Here is a 22,009-nt window from a genome sequence, read left to right as displayed (position 1 = left end):
GAAACGTTTCTTACAACTTGCAGTTATATTAAGCTGTGTCACAAATGGGATACAGTGAGATAAATAGCCGAGCGAGTGTCCTGCCGGCTTTCTTTTGTTCCTGTCTGGGTCCAGATTTTGTTCTTGCAGTTTATTGTGTTTAAACAACTCACTGTGGTCTCGGCGTTTTGAAAATGAACAGACAGCTCGGCAAACGCTCTGCCTCGTTACTGGTTTTAATTTAAGCCATTTTTAAATTTAACACTCGTTTCCCATCATAGGAAACGCACAAACGCCAGCTGTGGCTGACTTCTTAAACCATATTGCTGAACTTCGATTTATAATTTACCAGAGAATTTTTATTAATCACTTTGAAGTATTTCCCTTCTAACCGTCGAACCACTGGCATTTATTGCCTCTCATATTAGGACTTGTTGACATATTTTGAAACATTATGTTATTCTATCAAGATGTCCTACTATGCATCTGTCTATGATTTAACCACTATCCACAATATATTTGCCACTCACTCCATATATGTCTACAATTACAAATCAGCCAACTGGCACCGGTGGTGTGTTGAAATATTGGCTGGACTTGTTACTGAATGAAATCCTTCTTAAGACTTGCCTGTGTGTTAGTTTACCGCAATGCCATCTGTCCCGCAGACAATCGCTTGAAATCAGAGGCGATTCTCATTTTAGACCGCTTGCAATTGCACCCCGAATTAGTTATATTTCCCGCTTTCCCTTACCCGGTTGGAAATATGTTCTTGAGTTATTGAAATTATTGAGTTTATCTGAGACTTTGCTTCAATGTAATATTTTTGTTTATGTATGTATTAAAAACAAAGTCCGGCCGTTTATGATCTGGATCGGCTCCTATCGATGGCACAGACTGAAGGGCGGGGGACTTCCTTGAATTGTTGAAACTGTGGTGGCACACTCCAAGCACGACCAATATTGGAGCAGAAACCTGTTGACTCGATGTCCAGGGCTCCGTCCCATATTCGGACAAAAAGAAGAAAATGATAATGAGGTCGGCTCTCCCATAGGCCCAACGGGACAATCGCCGCCAGCTGATAGGGCGCCGCCCGGGTGATTGGCAGGTCCCCGCCTCCTGCCGCCTGTGACTGACACGCGTGGAACTGGACGGGTGAAGTATGTCCACCGCTCTCCTGCTTGTAAGTGCTGACAGATCAAGGCAACAAAATTCAATTACCAGCCCTAATTGCGCTCATAGAGTCCACCCGCGGCGTCCCCAGTCCATGTCAGTCCATCTGGCCCATTGGACGAGACGGAGCCCCCTCTCTTTCTCTCTCTCTGCCACTCTCTAAACCCCACAACTTTTTCCCAGGAATAATCTGCGCAGTGGAATCCGTCTGGGGGCTTGGAAAAAGAACAACTTTTTAGAGAAAGAAATTCTTCTGCATCGCAAACACCATACACACACACAGTCCGACGTGGAATGGCTGAGAAAAGGAGATCGCCGTCTACCATGAGTTTGAAAGCTCATGCCTTTTCCGTGGAAGCATTGATCGGGGCGGAAAAGAAAAGGAAACTGGACGAACGCTGCGAGAATGGTGTTGAGATGAAAGATATAACAACCAGGCAGACTATGAACGTGTCGAGTAAAGACAGGAGCTCCGACGATGAGAGAAACGGTGGCACTGACTATAGCGAGCGAGCGGGTGAGTTCCCACTCTTTAGTTAGCTCATATTGTTGACCTCTTGGAAAAGGCGGAATCCACCCGGCTGCAGACCGATTGCTGCTTTAGTTGTAATCAAGCAAAAACTAATTTCTACTTTTGTAACCATCGGTTTCAGATTATAACATTTGTGACGTTCGACTCCCGTTAATTGCTGGTAAATAAACAAAATACATTTGCATTTTACGCTTCTATGCAGTTGGTAAAATAATTATATATGCAACCAAAACATCCATCAGTTTTAAATATATAATTACAGTTTCACTATCATTTTACTTTGTTTCTAAATATAAAATCTCACGCTATAATCGCAGTATTTTCATGTGTTTCATTTTTTTTCCCCCTTAATGTTTCAGTGCTTAACGGGGACGATGCTTTGGAATGTCCTTCCCCTCCAATAGTCAGCAAAGCCTGTGGACCGCCCAAGTGCGGCACCTCTCGGGAGGACATTCACGTCGAACTTCAAGGTGCCGATCTGTGGAAAAGGTTTCACGATATCGGCACTGAGATGATCATAACGAAAGCAGGAAGGTCAGTCTGACAGCGTGTGCGTGCGTGTCCCGAAATACCAGCCAGTCAAGGTGCACCTGTTTTTTGAGTTAGGTACAGGTTAAGTGTAAATGCTGGTCTTTTCATTCGACAGAATGTAAACTCGAGTTGTTTGGCGCTAACTCTCCCTTCCTTGTGTCTGTTGATTGCGATATTTTAATGCGCCCCTTGGCTCCGCATGGCCTGATATTGCACTGAGGATTAAAGTTATTTTCTGTATATGAAGGAACATACATTTCAGATTCGTGTGTGATTAAACCCACATGCGTTTGCTTGCAAATGTTTTAAAATAACTTCATTGTGGATTCGTACAGGCAAACTGCAATTTAATGTATCAGAAAAACATGCATTGTAGAAGTTTTTCTGTTAATCTGTCCAAGGAGGTGGATTTATGATTTTGATTATTATCCAGCACAGAATAAGAGGCCATCCGGTATTTTTAGAGAGACATACTGTGCTCTGAGACTGATCGCTCCAATTAAGTCGGCTCCTACTGCCCGACTGTTTATAATGGCAGGTCATGGCTTTGCTGTAAAATACTTTATTTACTCTCAATTATTCTGCAACAAGCGTCTCGTGTGATAGACGGAGCGGGATCTGACAGTTTTAACAGTTGCCGGGTACAATATCTTTTTTTTTGTTCACAAAGTTGTTTTGTTGAATTTTTACATTTATTTTTCTCTGTTAGGAGAATGTTCCCGGCTATGCGGGTGAAGATCACGGGTCTGGATCCGCACCAGCAGTATTATATCGCCATGGACATTATACCAGTGGATAATAAGCGTTACAGGTAACAAGCCCAGAGCACAGAGTGAGCTGCTTCTCACTGTGATGAAGCGGTGGGCTCTGTCTATTGGAACTCATGTATTTATAAGTATTTGGCGCTCAAGGGAGCCGTCAGCCAAATAAAGTAAGATGCTCGGTCACATAAAGACAAGGATTTTAAGTATTTACTAACCGAAGTGTGTAGAATTGTAAGTATGCAGGGTCAGGGAGTCTGGGTTCGAACACAAACAGTTGAACAGATATAAATAGACAGCTGAATAGAACAGTTGGGGTTTAGTCTGGGAGAGTTAGGAGGGGCAGAATGGCCTTTACTCATTGTGTTCTTGTGTATTAATCAGAACACATACAGTGTGGGAAAGGAGACATTGCCCGAATTCTCAAAGTTAATTGGCCATGTCCTTCCTTTATAAAACTCACCGTGTGAAGCCCATGATCTCAACATCTATGTATACTCAGTCATATATGGGAATCGACAGTCCTAAGCCACACATGAAATCTCGCTCGCAATCCCTATCCTTCAACATTAAGATGTAACCCTCTCAGTGATTTCTCCCAGGAGCAGTATAAATCGCTCCACATTAATGTACATCTCTCATAGTCCATGTTTCAAATAAGAGCTTATCTCGCATAGTCCAAATCTGCTAATCGTAAAGAACGACATTTTATATGTCCAATCTTTAGTATGCAGATTCTCTCCCATACTAGATATTTCCTAGTATAAATCGATATCTTGCTTCCACAGCTCCAAGCAGAACCGTCCGTACACCTTTGCAACTGTGCATATCTCCCAGCAGTAAAGCTCAACCTCTCCCATCATTTTCATCTCCCAGCAGAAATGCACGTCCTCGTAACAATCCTCTTGCATATCTTATAATAAGCCTATGAAAATTGTTTCGCAAAGTTTGATTCATCACAAAACTGGACACCTACGCAAAGAGCCTATAAAGTTTTGAAACCTCGCAGAACAAGACATTTCTCTTTTCGGGTAATCTGGAAGAACTTTATTTCTCCAATGCTGTTGACTGGACTTTCTCAAATTTTCCAAACGATTTCATGTTAATTTTAATCAGAAAAATTGAAATTGTAAAGTCGAAAAAAATGTAAATAGGAAAGGTGGCTGGAGATCATTTAAAAAATATATATTAACAAGTGTTTGCCGTTTGTGGAGGTGTTCAGCTTGTTCCCGTTCTCTCTCCCTCCCGCAGGTATGTGTATCACAGCTCCAAGTGGATGGTGGCTGGAAATGCGGATTCTCCAGTCCCTCCCCGAGTTTACATCCATCCGGACTCTCCAGCCTCGGGAGATACCTGGATGCGACAGGTCATCAGCTTTGACAAACTCAAACTCACCAACAACGAGCTGGACGACCAGGGACATGTGAGTGCCAAGGGCCTATCCACCTCGTCCGTCACTCATGTCACGGCACAAGAGATCTGCTTGTTTTCATAGCGCGCAGATCACTTCAAACCCACCAGGATTTAACAGTATGAGTATTGTTTTAAAACGTTTGCAGTAATTCCGCAATTAAATTAGTGCAAATGTCTCCTTGCATTTTTTTTTATCACCAGTAAACGAGTCTGGCACACGCTTTGAGCTATGTCCCTGACGCCTCTGCTCTGCTAGGTTTGTTTAAAAATACCTCAAACTTTATGAGATGGCCACAGATTAGGTAACATGTTTATTTAAGCAAGGCAAGGGTCATTAAATGCACAACGCGACTTAATTTTTTTTGAAAAGACAAATTACTTATTTAGATCTACTATTGGACGTTTTCGGTGATATTTAACATGCCAAAATTAAGAGAAAATCCGGTAAGAAATACTGGAACTTTAAACATGGACAATAAAAGTTAATCGTAATAATTTTTCAAAGCAATATTATTTTGTGTATCACGGTTATGTAAATGATATAATCGTTGCAGAATTAATGCTAACTTTCTGTTAAATATAAAAATGAACTGTTAACATTAACTAACGATTTACTTTAACGTTTCTCAAGTTTTTATATTCTTGCTCTGACCTTTTTGTAAAACCTTACTACAATCCAAAAAGGTAGTAACAATAATTTCTGATGTTTTGTTTTGCAAGTCAGTTCCATATTAATGTAGTGCCTCGATTAGACAGAGATTGCGACCCACCTTTGTGTTTTTGAGTGGCTGAAGCTGGCAGCCCGGGCAGAGGGCGTCACTGTGGTACTACCAGGAGCTGGACGTGGCAGGGTAAACAGGCAATAACAATCCAAACAGAAATAAATTATATCACCGAATGCTGGTTACTGCGCTTCTGATTTTAATTTAAAAAATAAATTGTTAAAACAATTTGTTTTAAGTTTTATTATTCTGGGCATCGATGGCAAGGCCGGCATAGTGCTAATCCCTAGTTATTCTGGGAAGGCGGTAGTGGGCCTTTTTCTTAAACCGCTGACGTCCTTTGTAGCAGTTTGTTGCAACTGAGTGGTTGACTAGGCCACTTCAGAGAACCAATCACATGTAGGCCAGACTGGGTAAGGACGGCAGGTTTCCCCCCCCAAAGGACATCAATGAACAAGTTGAGTTTTTGCAACAATTAATAACCAGCTTTTTAATTTCCAGATTTAAAAAGAGAACTTGAATTCAAATTCTCAATCCACCAAGATGGGCTTTGAACTCACGTCCTCTGCATTAATAGCCCAGGCCTCGGGATTACCGGTTTGCATCAATGCTGATCTTTTTTTAAGGGGCATTGTTACATTTTAAATGTTACAGTTATCGCAATGGTTATGTGAGGCCTTTCATATTTAATAGAATCTGCAAAAGTGCGTTCTCGTGTTAAGCAAAATCCCTATCCACACATCATTCAAATCGTCCATTATACTTCTAATCGGAGCATAAATCTCTTTACTGCCGACCGTGTTAGCGTTTATCAGGATTCGTCTGTATTTTTGTTCCATATATGTTTCTACACAAGTGGCCCTTTGCGTTCCTGTCATATGGGTTTCCTTCACCGCAGAGTTACTGTACTAATGTGATTGATAAAATATTTCCGCTTAATCAACAGCTGTTTAGTTGAAGCCGGCTGGGTGATAGTGTTCCATCTTGTCCAGTAATAAATATCTTTTAACGCTTTGTAACCGGCTGCTCAAGCAGAAAACTCACTCCAACCTCTACTATTGGCTGACCTTGCTTTAGTGTTTCAATTCAGTATTTGGTTGCAGTTCTGTATATTGTTTAACAAAACGCTCATTGTGTGCAATGCGTTGAGCAGAATTAATTGCGGGATCAATTATACAATAAAAATAACCCTTGGGAGAAAGCTTTGAGAAGGCTCCGCACTTGAACTGGGACTAGAAAAGCTGCGGTAGCTTAAATTAAAAAATGAATATTTTAATATTATTTTTAATATATTATTGAAAATGCAAAGCGAGCGCAATGCAGTGTAATACTGAGTAATACAGGGCCAGTAGTTATTTAAAGACCCCCCCACACACACACACACCCCTGATGTCTGCTTGAACAGACTGCATTTTAAAACGATGGAAATTCCAGTCTGGATTTACAGCAATCCATCGCTATCAACTTGATGTCTCAGTGTGTACATTACCAGCATTATAGAACGGAAACCGTAAAATTAAGCTATAATAGGAAGAAATAATTACATCAATTTTTCTACAAAAGGCACATTATCGCGTTTCACAAAAATCGCACTGGTAGAGGGTTCCTCTGTGCGCTATATTTAACGAAATCGAGAAACCCAAAACAGCAATCCCACGTCCTCAAGTTGTGGGACTTGCCAATTGATCCCGTTTGGGATATTTACCCAGCGAATTACCAAATACCCAGCGGTGTGAATAAAGCAAATGAATCTTAGGCCAGTTTGGATCTTAAGATAACCATCTCGTTTGTTTATTTGTTGGCGGAACAGATTATTTTGCATTCGATGCACAAATACCAGCCCCGGGTGCACGTCATTCGCAAGGAGTGCGGAGAGGAGCTGTCTCCGGTCAAACCCATCCCGGAAGGAGACGGGGTCAAACATTTCTCCTTCCCCGAGACCGTCTTCACAACAGTGACCGCCTACCAGAACCAGCAGGTAGGGCGGCCGGCGATCGCCCGAGTGCCCCCGTCTCACCGCCAGCGAGCGGCTGCCGAGCCCACAGCCGGTCGCTGGAAATGTTCCCCGATTCTCTCTCTCTTTCACTTCACATCCACTTAAAAATAGCAAGCGACGAATCTTTATAGAGCGGTTTTTAGGTGGTTACACTTTCGCAGTCAAACCGGATATTACACTCGTTTAAAAAAAACTTGCTGATAAATTGTTATGACATATAATATTGCGTCTCCTGATCCATTTTGCTTATTTTTTTTAATTGAAACAACTGTTTCATTTTAAATTCTTTAAAAAAAGTTGCTACTGTTTTTGGAGTAATGGTTGATAACAGTGAGAATTAGTCAGTAGGATAACTGGTAGAAATTGCTCTCTGGACCTATCCGCGACATGACTAGAATAGCGGCGTTATATAACAGGATGCAGTCTTTAAACCAACAGTCGAAAAACTGCGGTCCTCTAATGTCAATTCCAATTCTGTCTCAGATCACCAGGTTGAAGATCGACAGGAACCCGTTCGCAAAAGGATTCCGGGATTCAGGGCGCAACAGGTAACTTGTTCCAATCCCCCATAACAGAGCATTCTGTAAAACCTCGCAGCCGACGTTGTAAATCACACACAACACGACAACATTAAAGCCTTCCCCGCGCTGAAAGCAACTTTCCAACCAATCCCGCACTCCCCACGCCTGACTTAAATCGAGCGCCACAAACAGCCTCCCGGCGGCAAGGGAAAAGGGACAGATGCAGAGATTAATGCTGCATTTTTTTCAGTCGGATCCCTGTACTGCCCATAAAGTTTAAAAGCAGAAAGGGGCAAACACTGGCCCCTTAGAAAATACAGGAAAAGACAACTTTATCTGCTAAACAAACTCGGCTATTTGATAGCGCAAGCGCGGCAAGTGATAAAATGGGAAAAGTTCAAGGCATCTTGTGTAAATTATCGCCCGAGCAACATCTCACCGGGAGGCGACTTTTATCTCGACACTAACTAGAACCCAAAAGCTCCTATTACTGGGGAAAATGAAGCCTGATTTTTGAGCCCTAGTCTACCCAATAAATATTTTATTGTGGCTTCCTGCGAAATGCCTATGATCCCCCTATAAAGTCAGTGTGAAAGCCATTACATCTGAACAAAATGTTGGCAAGCAAACATCAAGCGCAAATTTTCGTTCTTCATTACTTGGTCGCCAAGAATATTTCACGACTGTGGGCTATTTAGTCAAACGTGGGGCAATTATGTTGATTTAAATACGTTGTCATACTTGGTATCGCCTTCCTCACAAATCGAGAAAATATATTTTGACGACAGATGCTGCAGTTGTGCGGCGAATTGCACCAATGAGTGTTTTCTGACTGCCTGCCTGTTCAAGTGTAGCCGTCTCTGAACTTGTTTTTTCTTGCTGTGTGGGCAATGTACTCATCTACACGCATGTATGTGTGTGAGTGAATGGATGCAGCCCACTGCATGCTCAATGTAAAATTGCTGGCAGTCGCCAAGTTCGGCTGCTGGGAAAATCCCTTTCCAGTCGATTTTCCCAGGCCACTGGTCGCAGAGAGTTTTTGGAAGGTTCCGCACTTTGTAAACCCGGCACCATTAGCACAAGGTAAAAGCACCTGCGATGTTGGTTTATACTCTGAGGTTGGTTTCAGTAAACAAGGCATGTGCACTTTCAATAAGTATGCACCTTAACAGTTCTTTTTGTGTTTGTCTCCATATACGGGTGGTGTTATGCTATGTATTCCTTAAAGTGGAGAGATGGTCAGTAAAAGAGAATATTATTTTTCAGTAAAACACTGATCCCAATATTAACTCAATTTTTCAATTATCGACCACCTCCTTAAATTCCTCTCCCCTGCCCCCTCCATCCACAACTCTAACAATTATAAGATGCTCATGGATTCTTCATCAAGATAAAGATCATACATGCATCTTCCCCCTTCTTGTCCATCAAATCAAAGCTCCCGCAGTCTCTCTGCTGTACTAGCACTGAACCCCATCTATTTCTAGTTTTGTCTTCCAATTCACTCATTAAGCTCATTGCATCCATGAAACCAACTTTCTATTCCTTTGACTCCATTCCACTAATGTGCTGACCACCCAACTTTTCTTCCTGGTCCCCACGTTAGCTGACATTGTAACTGGTTCCCTCTCCTCAGGCACTGTACCCCTCCCTTCCAAAAATCATTAATCCTTCTAAAAAAATGACCCATGAACCCTCTATCCTTGTAAACTACTGCCCCATCTCCAACCTCCCTTTCTTCTCCAAAGCCTTTGAATATGTTGTCACCTCCCAGATCTGTGCCCATCTCTCCCACAACATTGTGTTATCTCTCCAATCAGATTTCTGACCATCCTAAAGCATTGAAACAACCCTAAAGCTTCTGTGACTCTGACCATGGTGTATTATCTTTCCTTGTGCTTTTCAACCTCCTGCAGCTTTATTGAATGTGAGCTTAAGTCACACATTAATACCTAGTGGACAGGAGCCGAGATCTCAGTCTTTTTTTCAGACTTACTATTGTACCATATACTATCTAGTTGAAAATATAATTAATTGGTTTGCAATGTGACGTTTTGTAAAGTAATTAAATTGAAGAGTATGGACCAGATTTTGCTGGAGCAGGGAATTCTCACAGCCAGCCCGATTAGTTAGATTTGTTCATGCATGTTTAGGTTTTAAATTTGTTTGCTCACAAAGTTGCTGAAAGTGGGAACTGATAACATCACAGCGAGGGCAACTTGGCAACTGGTGAACAATGGGGCAAATAGTGTATCTCCTTAACCAATGAGATTAAAGAATTGAGAAATAAACAGAGGAAGGATTGGGAATGAGAGTGGGTGAATTCAATGTCAAATTAGGTACAGAAAGAGAAATAAAGAGAGGGGCATAAATATTGGATTAAGGGAGAGAGAGAGAACTATCAGACAGGAAAGAAAAGTAGGAAAAAAAATCAAATTTGACTTTTTAAAAATCACCAAAAACAATTCACAACCTAAAGGAATGAGACTCCACACTTATAACTGTTCACTTTCTGGGCAAGAAAGGTTGATTGGCAGTCATTAACAATGATCACATCATTAAAATCTTCCTCGATTTCGAGGGACTGCCTATGATGATTATAATTAAAAGGGTACTTAGACTGTTAATCACTAGACTTAACTTTCTGTGGTGAATTTAATGACCAATTAACGTGTAAATGTAGCAACTTTGAGAAGCTAACAGCAGAGTGGCGCATATCGGCCAGCAAATTGTGGTGATTCGAAATTCCGTGGTATTTCTGCCTCGCTACAAGTTGCTGGCCAATTTGCACATTAATAACAGCGTGTGTTGTTCAGGCTATTTTTTCAGGAAAATCTGGCACAATGTTTACCTATTTGAACCAATATTGAATGCATTAAGAGTGAATATTGGTTTCAATAATAATGAAAGAGAGAGAGTTTACATTTGGTTTAACACTCAAGTCCGAACTACCGATGGAAATTTCCCATGGGTATTCCAGGAACAGACAGGCATCACAAAGGAAATTCTGCTGATATCCTTGGGCTACATAAACTTTTAAACAACTGGCTTATACTCATATTTTTTCTATTGAAAATCTGTTCATGAGGTTGTCTTGTGATTGGTGACATTTTTGTTTTGTCCAGCCAGCCTCACTGTAGATATTATTCATATTCCATAGCTGACCCTGACATATATTTTATTATCAACATGACACCGCTTATGTTAGCAAAACTTTGATTGGCCAAGACAGATTAGGACCTTCTTTTTGAAATCCAGCATTGTGACTAAACAGTTTCCTTGTGAAACAATGGCACAGTCATTCACACTGTGATGTTTAAACCATTCCTCTAACACTGCAGCAAGGACTCCTGATGGATATGAAATTACCAGCATGGAATGGAAAAAATTAAAAATGATTCATACTCATTTCAGCTTTGGAAAAAAAATCCAAGTTATTATGTTTCACTATTATTTAGACAGACAGACAGACAGACACGGTGTCCCAAAGGCTGGATTGCATCCATACATTAGAAGGAAACATGCAATTATTTAATTCAGTGACTTCATTCAAAACCAAGCTCAGTTGAGTGAAATGGTAATAATATGTTCAAAAACACACATGACTATTAGTAACATGTAAACTTGGAATTAGGTTACATTTCTTAATTAAAGGTTACTCAGGTCATAAACTGAGTGGCAAAACAAAACCTTTCAAGAATAAAAGATACTTTACCATTATATATTTTTTAAAATAAAGAAACTGAGTGAATCAGGAGATAATGAAAAATGAATGAAATCCACCAAACAGTTATTTGGATTTGAGCAAACATTTTTGCTATGAACAGATTTTAAATGACATTCTCTCTTAAATGCACATGTGAATATTTCACCAACACCAGGAAAGAATATCTCCATGTTTGGAACAATCAGCCCTTTGAGGAGAGCAATTCAGTGAACATACTGAAGATAGAGAATAAAGCAAAGCTTCACTGATTAATTATAGGATTGTCTCTTTGTTTTCACTTACAGAAACACATCTATCTTTAGAAATTTACAAACATGATTTATTTTCTCAGATAACCTGTGTCTATTTTGAAAAGTTGAAAGACATTTGGCATACAAAGAGTTAATGAATAATTGTTATCTTCATTCTACAGTGTCATCATAGATTAACCTATATCCCACTGAATAAACAGGAATTCAATTTTGTTAGCATAACAAGGCTGGGCTTTGCACTAAACACATACAACTCCACACTACAGAATGAACACTGCAATCAAATACTGTAAGATATGGCAGGGGTCAGGATTTTTACTCTATTATTGAAGAAGTCCTTATAATATTACTCATGATCAGATATTTACAATTACTATTGGATTCAAAATAATTGAAGAATTATATTTTCCAAAGTTGTATACTGAAATATTTATCAACATGCATTTGTATTTATATATGTAGTAAGTAAATGAAAGAACATGTGATTTATGAAGTGTAATTTTCTTGATTTAGAATGGGTTTAGAGGCTATCGTGGAATCTTATGCATTCTGGAGACCCTCTTTGCGGACCCTCAGCTTTGAAGATATACCTGGGATTCACAAACAAGGTATTGGCATGGCTTGTTCTTGCAACCATTCTCTCTGTTAGTGATAATGGGCAAAGTGGACAACAATACTAAAACAATATGCAGAAAGAAAATCTTCCCACATGTAACACTGGGTTTTATATTTATTGCATCACTGTTATTATAAAACTAATAACAAAAATGTTCTATATGTAGTCAGATTAATATTTTAATACAATGAAACCACGTTATAATGAAAGATTATTTTCCACATAAACTTATGTCAGTTTAATACTGCCTTTTTTATGCCTGATTTACACCAGTGTCTGTGTAAGCTCAGCACTAAATTGGTAGTATAACATCAGAGTATAACTGTCCTTTTAGACTCAGTATTCCTGTTGGGCTTTCTGCCATTGTTTCAAAAACAAGGGTCTCACTGCACATTCACATCACGCAAGATGCAATATAATAGCCGGTGCTCGATGAATAAATGCCAGTACGTCTAGTTCTCGGTGTGAGTCCAACACTCTGGTTAGGCAATGGATGTGTACGAGCATCTAGATGGTACACATGCCTGGCTGGAGGTAGCATATCACACATACTCACTCTGGTTCTGTCCCAAATTTCGAACGCCACTAAACACTGACACTGGGCGTTTTGAAAGAAACCAAAGTACAAGGTAAGTTTAACATGATAAGTACACATTGGGCCAAAAATTGTGGTCAGAGGCTTCCCGTGGGCGGATGCCTCTGACCTAAATTTTTTTAATGTAAGTACCTGGTGGTCCCAGAGGAATGAACACTTCCGGTCTGAGGCCTAGATGCGCAGCCCAGCGCAGAGGCCCACACATCCGAGGAACATAAACGCATCCTGGATCATGTGGACCTGAACCACCAATCACAATGTAATATTCTCATTGATAATAATGGTGAGTTCTGTTTGTACGAGCTCCCATTACTATCAATGAGAATACTCCCAAAACACAGAAACATAATATACTAAAAAAACACTGCACATATTTAAAATTAATTGAAATTAAACGTATCAGAAAAAAAATTATTTTTTTGAAAATGTTAAAAAAATGTTTTAAATAAACTTACCTTAATGGACAGAGTTTTTAATATGAAAATTAATGATAACATTTAATTTTTTTAACTTTTAAAACTCTTACACTGGTAAAAGCAGGCCTTAATCCTGTGTTTACCAGATGTAAGAGTTTTAAGGACAGTTGCTGGGCAAGAGTTTGGCAAATAGCCCAAATCTCCACCTGCAAAGTCTCTTCTCCCAGGGATGCATTGGATCTGAATGATCGGAAGTGCTGGGTTTAGGAGCCATGCACTCCACATGCCTAAACCCGGAATTGCATGGCCTCTTTGGACGTATGCGCACATCGTACACACCTGGAGAAGCCGGCATTTATGGCCCATTACACTGTGCTACTCTTAACACTCTGTATTATTACATGGCAGAGTTATGTATGTGAATATCTCTTTCGGTAATTTTTCTCCCTTTTCTTTCCTCCTCTGCTGAAGGCATTGACTCTTGCTGAGGTACAGTTCCACATGTTCTTAAGTGTCATTCTTCATGTATGAGGCTGGACAGTGAGAATCATTATAATGTTTGTCCAAGGAGGGGCCTTTATAGCTGGGCTTAGTACTGTCCTCACCTCATGTCCAAATACATAACTCTGCCATATCTCAAGACAGAAAGGAAAAGGAGGTGGGGTAGCTCTACTGATAAAGGATGCAATCACTGCAATAGTAAGAAATGATTTGGCTCAAATGACAAGGATGTTGAAACAGTTTGAATGGAGATAAGGAACAATAAGGGGAAAAAGTCACTGATGGGCATAGTCAATAGGCCCCCTAACAGTAGCAACTCTGTTGGTCGGAGCATAAACCAGGAAATAGTGGGGGTTTGTAAAAAGGGAACAGCAATAATCATGGATGATTTTAACCTCCATATTGATTGGACAAATCAAATTGATCAGGGTAGCCTTGAGGAGGAATTCATAGAGTGCGTAAGGGACGGGTTCCTTATGCAGTATGTAATGGAACCAACCAGGGGGCAGGCTATCTTAGATCTGGTCCTGTGTAATGAGACAGGATTAAAAAATAATCTCCTAGTAAAGGATTCCTTCAGAATGAGTGATCATAGCATGATTGAATTTCAAATTCAGATGGAGGGTGAGAAAGTTGGATCTCTAACCAGCGTACTAAGCTTGAATAAAGGAGACTAGAAGATATGAGGGCACAGTTGGCTAAAGTGGACTGGGAAATAGATTAAAGTGTAGGACGGTTGATGAACAGTGGTGTATATTTAAGGAGAAATTTCACAACTTTCAAGAAAAATATATTCCAGTGAAGAGGAAAAGGTGTAAGAGAAAAGGGTGGCTAAAGTAAATGTTGGTCCCTTAGAGGACGAGACCGGGGAATTAGTAATGGGGAACATGGAGATGGCAGAAACTCTGAACAAATATTTTGTATCAGTCTTTACGGTAAAGGACACTAACAATATTCCAACAGTGGATAGTCTACGGGCTATAGGCGGGGAGGAATTTAACACAATCACAATCATTAAGGAGGTGGTACTCAGTAAGATAATGGGACTAAAGGCGGATAAATCCTCTGGACCTGATGGCTTGCATCCTAGGGTTTTAAGAGAAGTAGCGACAGGGATTGTGGATGCATTGGTTGTAATTTGCCAAAATTCCCTGGATTCTGGGGTGGTCCCAGCAGATTGGTAAACTGCAAATGTAACGCCCCTATTTGAAAAAGGAGGCAGACAAAAAGCAGGAAACTATAGACCAGTTAGCCTAACATCTGTGGTTGGGAAAATGTTGGAGTCCATTATTAAAGAAGTAGTAGCAGGATATTTGGAACAGCAAAATTCGGTCAGGCAGAGTCAGCATGGATTTATGAAGAGGAAATCATGTTTGACAAATTTGCTGGAGTTCTTTGAAGATGTAACGGACAGGATGAATAAAGGGGAACCAGTGGTTGTGGTGTATTTGGACTTCCAGAAGGCATTTGACAAGGTGCCACATAAAAGGTTACTGCACAAGATAAAAGTTCACGGTGTTGGGGGTAATATGTTAGCATGGATAGAGGATTAGCTAACTAACAGAAAACAGAGAGTCAGGATAAATGGTTCATTCTCTGGTTGGCAACCAGTAACTAGTGGGGTGCTTCAGGGATTAGTGCTGGGACCCCAACTATTTACAATCTATATTAACGACTTGGAAGAAGGGACTGAGTGTAACGTAGCCATGTTTGCTGACAATACAAAGATGGGAGGAAAAGCAATATGTGAGGAGGACACACAAAATCTGCAGAAGGACATAGACAGGCTAAGTGAGTGGGCAAAAATTTAGCAGATGGAGTATAATGTTGGAAAGTGTGAGGTCATGCACTTTGGCAGAAAAAAATCGAAGAGCAAGTTATTATTTAAATGGAGAAAGATTGCAAAGTGCTTCAGTACAGCGGGACCTGGGATACTTGTGCATGAAACATAAAAGGATAGTATGCAGGTACAGCAAGTGATCAGGAAGCCCAATGGTATCTCGGCCTTTATTGCAAAGGGAATGGAGTATAAAAGCAAGGAAGTCTTGCTACAGCTATATAAGGTATTGGTGAGGCCACACCTGGAATACTGCGTGCAGTTTTGGTTTCCATATTTACGAAAGGATATACTTGCTTTGGAGGCAGTTCAGAGAAGGTTCACTAGGTTGATTCCGGGGATGAGGAGGTTGACTTATGAGGAAAGGTTGAGTAGGTTGGACCTCTACTCATTGGTATTCAGAAGAATGAGAGGTGATCTTATCAAAACATATAAGACTATGAGTGGGCTTGACAAGGCGGATGCAGAGAGGATGTTTCCACTGATGGGGGAGACTAGAACCAGAGGGCATGATCTTAGAATAAGGGGCCGCCCATTTAAAACAGAGATGAGGAGAAATTTCTGCTCTCAGAGGGTTGTTAATCTGTGGAATTTGCTGCCTCTGGAAGCTGTGGAAGCTGGGACATTGAATAAATTTAAGACAGACGATAAACGATAAGGGGTTATGGGGAACGGGCGGGGAAGTGGAGCTGAGTCCATGATCAGTTCAGCCATGATCTTAATAAATGGTGGAGCAGGCTCGAGTGGCCATATGACCTACTCCTGCTCCTATTTCTTATGTTCTTATGTACATGAATTTCCAGCAAGGTTGCTGGATAGCTGTCTCTAGAAAGAGCCCTGGTTGATTTCCACTTCCTGAGCCAGGAGTGCAGGGGCCAATTGCAGCACCCACTGTAGACACAGATTGGCAATTCAACAGGTCTGGTTTGTTTGACTCAGTTGCTCACTGAATGAACTCACTGAGCTATTGAGGGTGCAGTTGCACACCATTTGTGCCTCTGTACCACTGCTCGTTGGCATTGTGGATTGGCATTCCATTATATCACACTTGTCTTTAAATGAAAAGGGTCTAAGGAGAACATGGAATCATTAGACATGTAACCTGACCATTTGCAGGAAATAATTTAACATGGAAACATGGTTGTAACTTTCATTTGGATGTTACTGAGTCAGACAATATATTACACAGAAATATTGTCATATTCAATGGCAGATATAGTAAAGTGAATAAAAGACATTTACTGCAACAAACTTTGCAAGAAACTGTGTTTTTCTTAATAGGTGGTACAATATCCTCGTCTGCCCACCAAAGTCCAGGAAATGGTGCCACAACACATCTTCTCCCTGGCTCTTCCTGCTCCTCTCCAGCTTTCCACCTGGCACCAAATAGTAGCCAGCTCTGCAACCTGAGCCCAGCAGACTTCACAACCTGTAACCGCACAGGTCTGGCCTTTAACAGATACAGCAGTAGTCTTGCTGAAACCTACAACCGTCTGACCAGTCCTGGCAGTGAAACCTTTGCATCCCAGAGGACCCCCTCCTACATTGGAGTAGCTAACACAGCAAGTGTGAACATGTCAATTTCAGGCAATGACGGAGAGGCATTCAACTGCCATCAGGCTGGGTTGACGGTGCCGATCTCTGGGATATCATCTCCTCAGCTTCAGTACATCATGCCTTCACCGTCAAATAATGCCTTCACCGCCAATCAGACCCACCAGGGCTCCTACAGTACTTTCAGATTGCACAGCCCATATGGTTTATATGGATATAATTTCTCCACTTCCCCCAGACTGGCAGCCAGCCCTGAGAAAATAATTTCTTCCCAAGGAGGTTTCCTGGGTTCATCTCCCAGTGGTACCATGACTGATCGACAGATCTTGCCCACCATGGAGGGGATGCACATGCTCAATAGCAGCCAGCAAAGCATGTTTGACACAAGGTCATTAGGGAGCTTGACAGCATCACCATCCCAGATCCCAGCGCATTTAGTTTGACAAAATAGCTGAGCTTGAGTGAAAATGCGTGCTCTTACGCTATGAAATATTGGTGGAGATTCTCCCATTTATCAACATGCTCACCGTTATCAAATACATTATTCAGCTGTGGCACTGGTAGGGTACGGACTGAATGTGCTGGAGATCGGAACATATTTGGACTTTCCATCTAGTTGCAGTGTTTGTTCCTACAGCAGGTATGGTATGTCAGGTGATGTGAGGCTCCAGCTGTGGTACCAAGAGAGTTTCAAAGGACACAGTAATACAGGCCAAGAGCAGTTGAAGTGGAGAAGAAGGCCAAATGTTTTCAAATATCATTATCATTGACTATGTATCTTGTATATTGACGCAATCTTCTGGATTGACAGATGAATTCACTAACTGTGGCAGGTAGTGAATGGACTTGGTTACAACGTGAAGACAATCAAGACATTTGGATACAAATGCCTGACTTACAATAATGACTCTGTTTCAACTAGTAACCTCACACAAACCCACAAACACCATCCTTTGATCCATCTGGTGACTTCAGTTGCCTCCAGCGTTCTCCTTTCCTCTCCTGAGATTGTTAACACATAGTTGCGTATGGTTCTACAGACATTGGTGGCTTTTCAGTCCTCAATCAAGTAGCCTTCATGTGTGAGTCTAAATGGTTAATTGACCGTCAAAACCATAGGTACCACCACAGCAAAGGCCGATCCTGTCTGTACTTGATGGCCGCACAAGTGCACTTTCCACTGCAGAGAATCACTGGATAGTGATCAAGTGTACCAGTCAAACATATACAAACAATATTACCTGGCTGGTTTTCCCTCTTCATAGACTGGAGCACTCAGAATCCAGTGGTAGCCCCCCTCTGCCACCCTACTGAGATCAGCCAACTCAGCACAGACCAGCGATTGTACCTGTGACCTTCTTGGTCTAACATTTATAATATTCACACAATTGAGCCAGCCCACTTAAAATAATAATAATGAAGATTTGTCTCCCTACCCTCCATGATTTTAACATTACATTTTGTTTCAAAAAGGCAGCATGTTTTAACACCATGTTCTAATGTAACATAAAAGATGATAGTCGCCATGACAAATTATAACTCTAAAACAGAATTACAGTGTTCCAGTGCTCTACTTTGTTTAATATGCAATTATATAAATGACCCCCCCCCCAAAAAAAAATACAAAGCAAATAACAAATACAGGAATACAATAAACATACTTCCATTTTAATTGGCAGAAAAATAGCAATACATTTATTTAATTTCTATTCATGGTTAGCCGTTGAGTCAAGGTGAAATTGTATAAAATATTAGTTCTTTTGTACAATAAAAACAGAAAATGCTGGAAATACTCAGCAGGTCATGCTGCATCTGTGGAGAGAGAAACAGAGTTAACATTTCAGGTTGATGACCTTTTGTCAGAACTGTTCTTTTGTACAGTTAGCTATGCTTTCATTCATTGGCCTTTGAGGCAATCATAGCACCAAACCATGATTTAAAGTTCTCAAAATTTCTGTAGTAATATGGTCACACAAATTAAGGACGATCGTCCAAAGAGATCGCATCCACCTGCAGTATCTGGAAGATTCATTTCTCAAATTATGCCTATTGGAAATGTAAAATGCAATTGCATATTTCCAAAAAAGAGTGTTTGTCACGAAGTGCTGATGTTTGGGAGTCACCAGTCAAACCTATACAAGCCATATTACCTGGACATTTACACATAATACTCTCCCTTGTAGTCTGGGATAATACAATACACAAATTAGTCCACTGTGGATAAATTCAAAGATAAGGAATGCCTTTCTAAAAGGCACTCTTCAAAATAAATTCATCTGTAAGAAGTGTTAGCAATAATTAAACATTGATATATTTTGTTGAAACTGTTCCAGGTCAAGACATTGATTGCTCCACCCAAACTGATTATGCCCCCTATCAGGAAGCTGCTAAAATAAAAAAGGTTCTGAACAAAACTCCAATGTCTTAGTGAGTTGTGCCGATGTGCCTGGAAATATACCAATGTCCTTCAGAAACAAAAGCACTTGAAACAACTACAACAAATGATAATTCACAAAGAGTATATCTGCAAAGTATCTCCCGATTGGGAAGATGTTTTTATTCCTAAGTATCTTGGGGTTATATAAGCAATAAGATTAAGATATCTTTCAAGCTAGTTTGACCTTGCTATATCTGCTTTGGGATATATATACAAAATTCTGATGTCTGAAGCAACTTTGCCAGCTGAAATGTTGCATAATAAGATGATTAAAAATCAAATATAAAAGCAATGTGGTTTTCGACTTCATAACTTGGGTAAGATTGTGCTCTTATCCATAGGGAACATTAACAGCATCAAATCACAAGGACTACAGTCTTTTCACTCCCTCTTTGAACTGCACCGTACCGTAAGTGCCAAATATTCTCATTGCCTTTTTGTTACTTAACAGTGAGGAAGTATGTCTAAATTATCAAGCCTTATGTATGTGAATAGCCCTGTCTAAATATTGTTAAAACTGTACTTTCAAATTGTTTAAATGTGTAAATATGTAACTGTGCTACTGCAAAACTTTACTGGCAATAAAAAAGTAGACTTTACATAAGTACAGCCTAAAGAGCCTTCATTAAAGTTACTCATTTCAAAATATTAATTAATAGGTCCAGGGAAATTTCAGTCTCTGGGCTAACTCTTTATTCTCAACTTATCCACCATGTGGAAACAAGATATAGCAAGTAATGTAGAAGTATTGAAAATATTATGCTATTACACATTTCATTGTGCATGTATACAATACAACTACTGAAATACCAGGAATATATTTATGACTTTAACATTAACCTTAATGGGGATATTTTCCACTTTCTTGAAAAAATAAGCAACTCTTGGTCATATTTCATGGCTGTTAATGGAAACGGAGACTTCTCCTGGTTTTACTTGTGCAATTGTGCAATAAAAGTTCAATTAAGAGACCTGGCAGATATGGACCAATCAGCACTCGCCTGCATTTCTTTTCTTTTCACACCTCTCCAAGTGATTAAATAATGTAAAAGATGAAGAGACGTAAATGCAGTGGTGAAGGGAGCAAAACTGGTATTTTCCCAAATGGCTGGATGAAAGGTACATGAAGGCCATTTCACATCTATGAGGCCGGAATTCAATAACGACCCATTTGGGGGCGGTAACCGAGGCGAGGACGGACTTCCTGCACCCGGCGCAAAGTCCCGCCCAGCCGCAAAATTGAGGTTACTGCCCCCGAGAGGAATTGGAGTGCAATGTCGGTCGCTCCACTTCCTCTTGGGAGCGGCACTGGGGCGCTAAACGTGGGAATTTTCTAGTGCTACGCGGAGCACCATGTTGCGCTGGCAGGAGCTACAGGCCCACCTCTTCGGTTAAATGGGAGGGCATGCTGCGAGGTCTACAGTGGGGCGAGGGGTCACCACTTCTTCACCGGGGAGCGGCATGCCGTGGCAGAAGCCCGGCACAGAAGCAGAGTGCCAAGCTGCAACATGGTGGCACGGACCGCGCAAAATCGTCAATGCAAGGCCTTGCCCAGTAAGTTGGCCAATGAAACAAAATGGCGCCATGCACCTCTTCTTTAATTTTCAACCCACATGGTGGGCGCAAACATTGCCTGTGGCAGCCTCATGGGACACCAATGAATTTCCGCCCCGGGTGCGAAAATGGGCCGCTGCACGCGCCGATGACATCATCATCATTGGCGTAGCGGCCCGGGGTGCTACTGGTGGGAGCGGGACACTGCCAAGTTGAGCCTCCGCTAACTCCCGTAGAATTTCACGGGAGGCGGTAACGGCCCCGGTCGAGAAATCATTTGCGCCCCGTTAGCGCCTCCTGGGGGCGCTGAGGGGAGGCGCAAACAATGCAAATTTCTCTCCCCATGAGCTGAAAAATGGAATGTTCTTTTTGAGCTTAAAGGCTGGCATCTGTCAACTCAGGACCTGGTTAACTCCCCAGGCATGGGAGGAGTCTGGATGAAGTTCTGTGATTTAGAGAGGAGCACCAAGGTAAGGCAAGAATCTTACAGCAGATGCTGCCTGTCTTAACATGCACAGGAAGGACTCATGGAGATGTGCGATGTGAACATAAAAACCCTATTACTTGTGAGTATTTACAGCACGTGGTCGATCCATGTATAGAAATGTTAAGCAAGATATAGCAAATAATGTAGAAGTACTGAAAATATCACAATATTGCTCAATTCTCGAAAAAAAGCAATCTTGTTCATATTTAATGGTTGCCAATGAAAACACAGACTACTCCTGAAGCCCATGGGATTAAAGGGGCACTGGCAGCATGGATACAAAATTGGCTGGGAGACAGAAAGCAGAGGGTTGTAGTGACTGGTTATTTTTCAGACTGGAGGGAAGATATACAGTGGTGTCCCCCAGGGGTCAGTATTAGAACCACTGCTCTTTTTAATATATATA

The 22,009-nt window shown here is 41.0% G+C and overlaps 1 protein-coding gene across 4 annotated transcripts; it reads left to right on the top strand.

The window, feature by feature from the left end:
* Window positions 1-1,060: 1,060 nt before the first annotated feature.
* tbx18 (T-box transcription factor 18) lies at window positions 1,061-20,476 on the top strand. Of its 4 annotated transcripts, none has more exons than XM_070885590.1 (8): window positions 1,061-1,669; window positions 2,044-2,218; window positions 2,925-3,026; window positions 4,228-4,399; window positions 6,922-7,089; window positions 7,591-7,655; window positions 12,120-12,214; window positions 16,853-19,552. In XM_070885590.1, exons 1-8 carry the CDS (start codon window positions 1,447-1,449, stop codon window positions 17,566-17,568), a joined length of 1,716 nt encoding a protein of 571 aa, XP_070741691.1. In that variant the 5' UTR covers window positions 1,061-1,446; the 3' UTR covers window positions 17,569-19,552. The 4 variants fall into 4 exon arrangements, with proteins under 4 accessions (XP_070741691.1, XP_070741693.1, XP_070741692.1 ...); XM_070885592.1 differs by having other exon boundaries at window positions 1,063-1,669; window positions 19,459-19,854; XM_070885591.1 differs by lacking the exon at window positions 16,853-19,552 and adding an exon at window positions 19,904-20,476 and having other exon boundaries at window positions 1,064-1,669.
* Window positions 20,477-22,009: the final 1,533 nt, after the last annotated feature.

Source organism: Pristiophorus japonicus, chromosome 7 (assembly GCF_044704955.1).
Source record: "Pristiophorus japonicus isolate sPriJap1 chromosome 7, sPriJap1.hap1, whole genome shotgun sequence".
Classification (NCBI taxonomy): Eukaryota; Metazoa; Chordata; class Chondrichthyes; family Pristiophoridae; genus Pristiophorus; species Pristiophorus japonicus.
This window is presented reverse-complemented; position numbering and strand designations above follow the sequence as displayed.

Bases quoted from the DNA above. Each gene is read 5' to 3' on its own strand.
- tbx18 (XM_070885590.1), top strand. From the start codon at position 1,447: ATGGCTGAGAAAAGGAGATCGCCGTCTACCATGAGTTTGAAAGCTCAT. The intron at 1,670-2,043 runs GTGAGTTCCCAC...TTAATGTTTCAG, and splicing joins TGACTATAGCGAGCGAGCGG to TGCTTAACGGGGACGATGCT. The intron at 2,219-2,924 runs GTCAGTCTGACA...TTTCTCTGTTAG, and splicing joins ATCATAACGAAAGCAGGAAG to GAGAATGTTCCCGGCTATGC.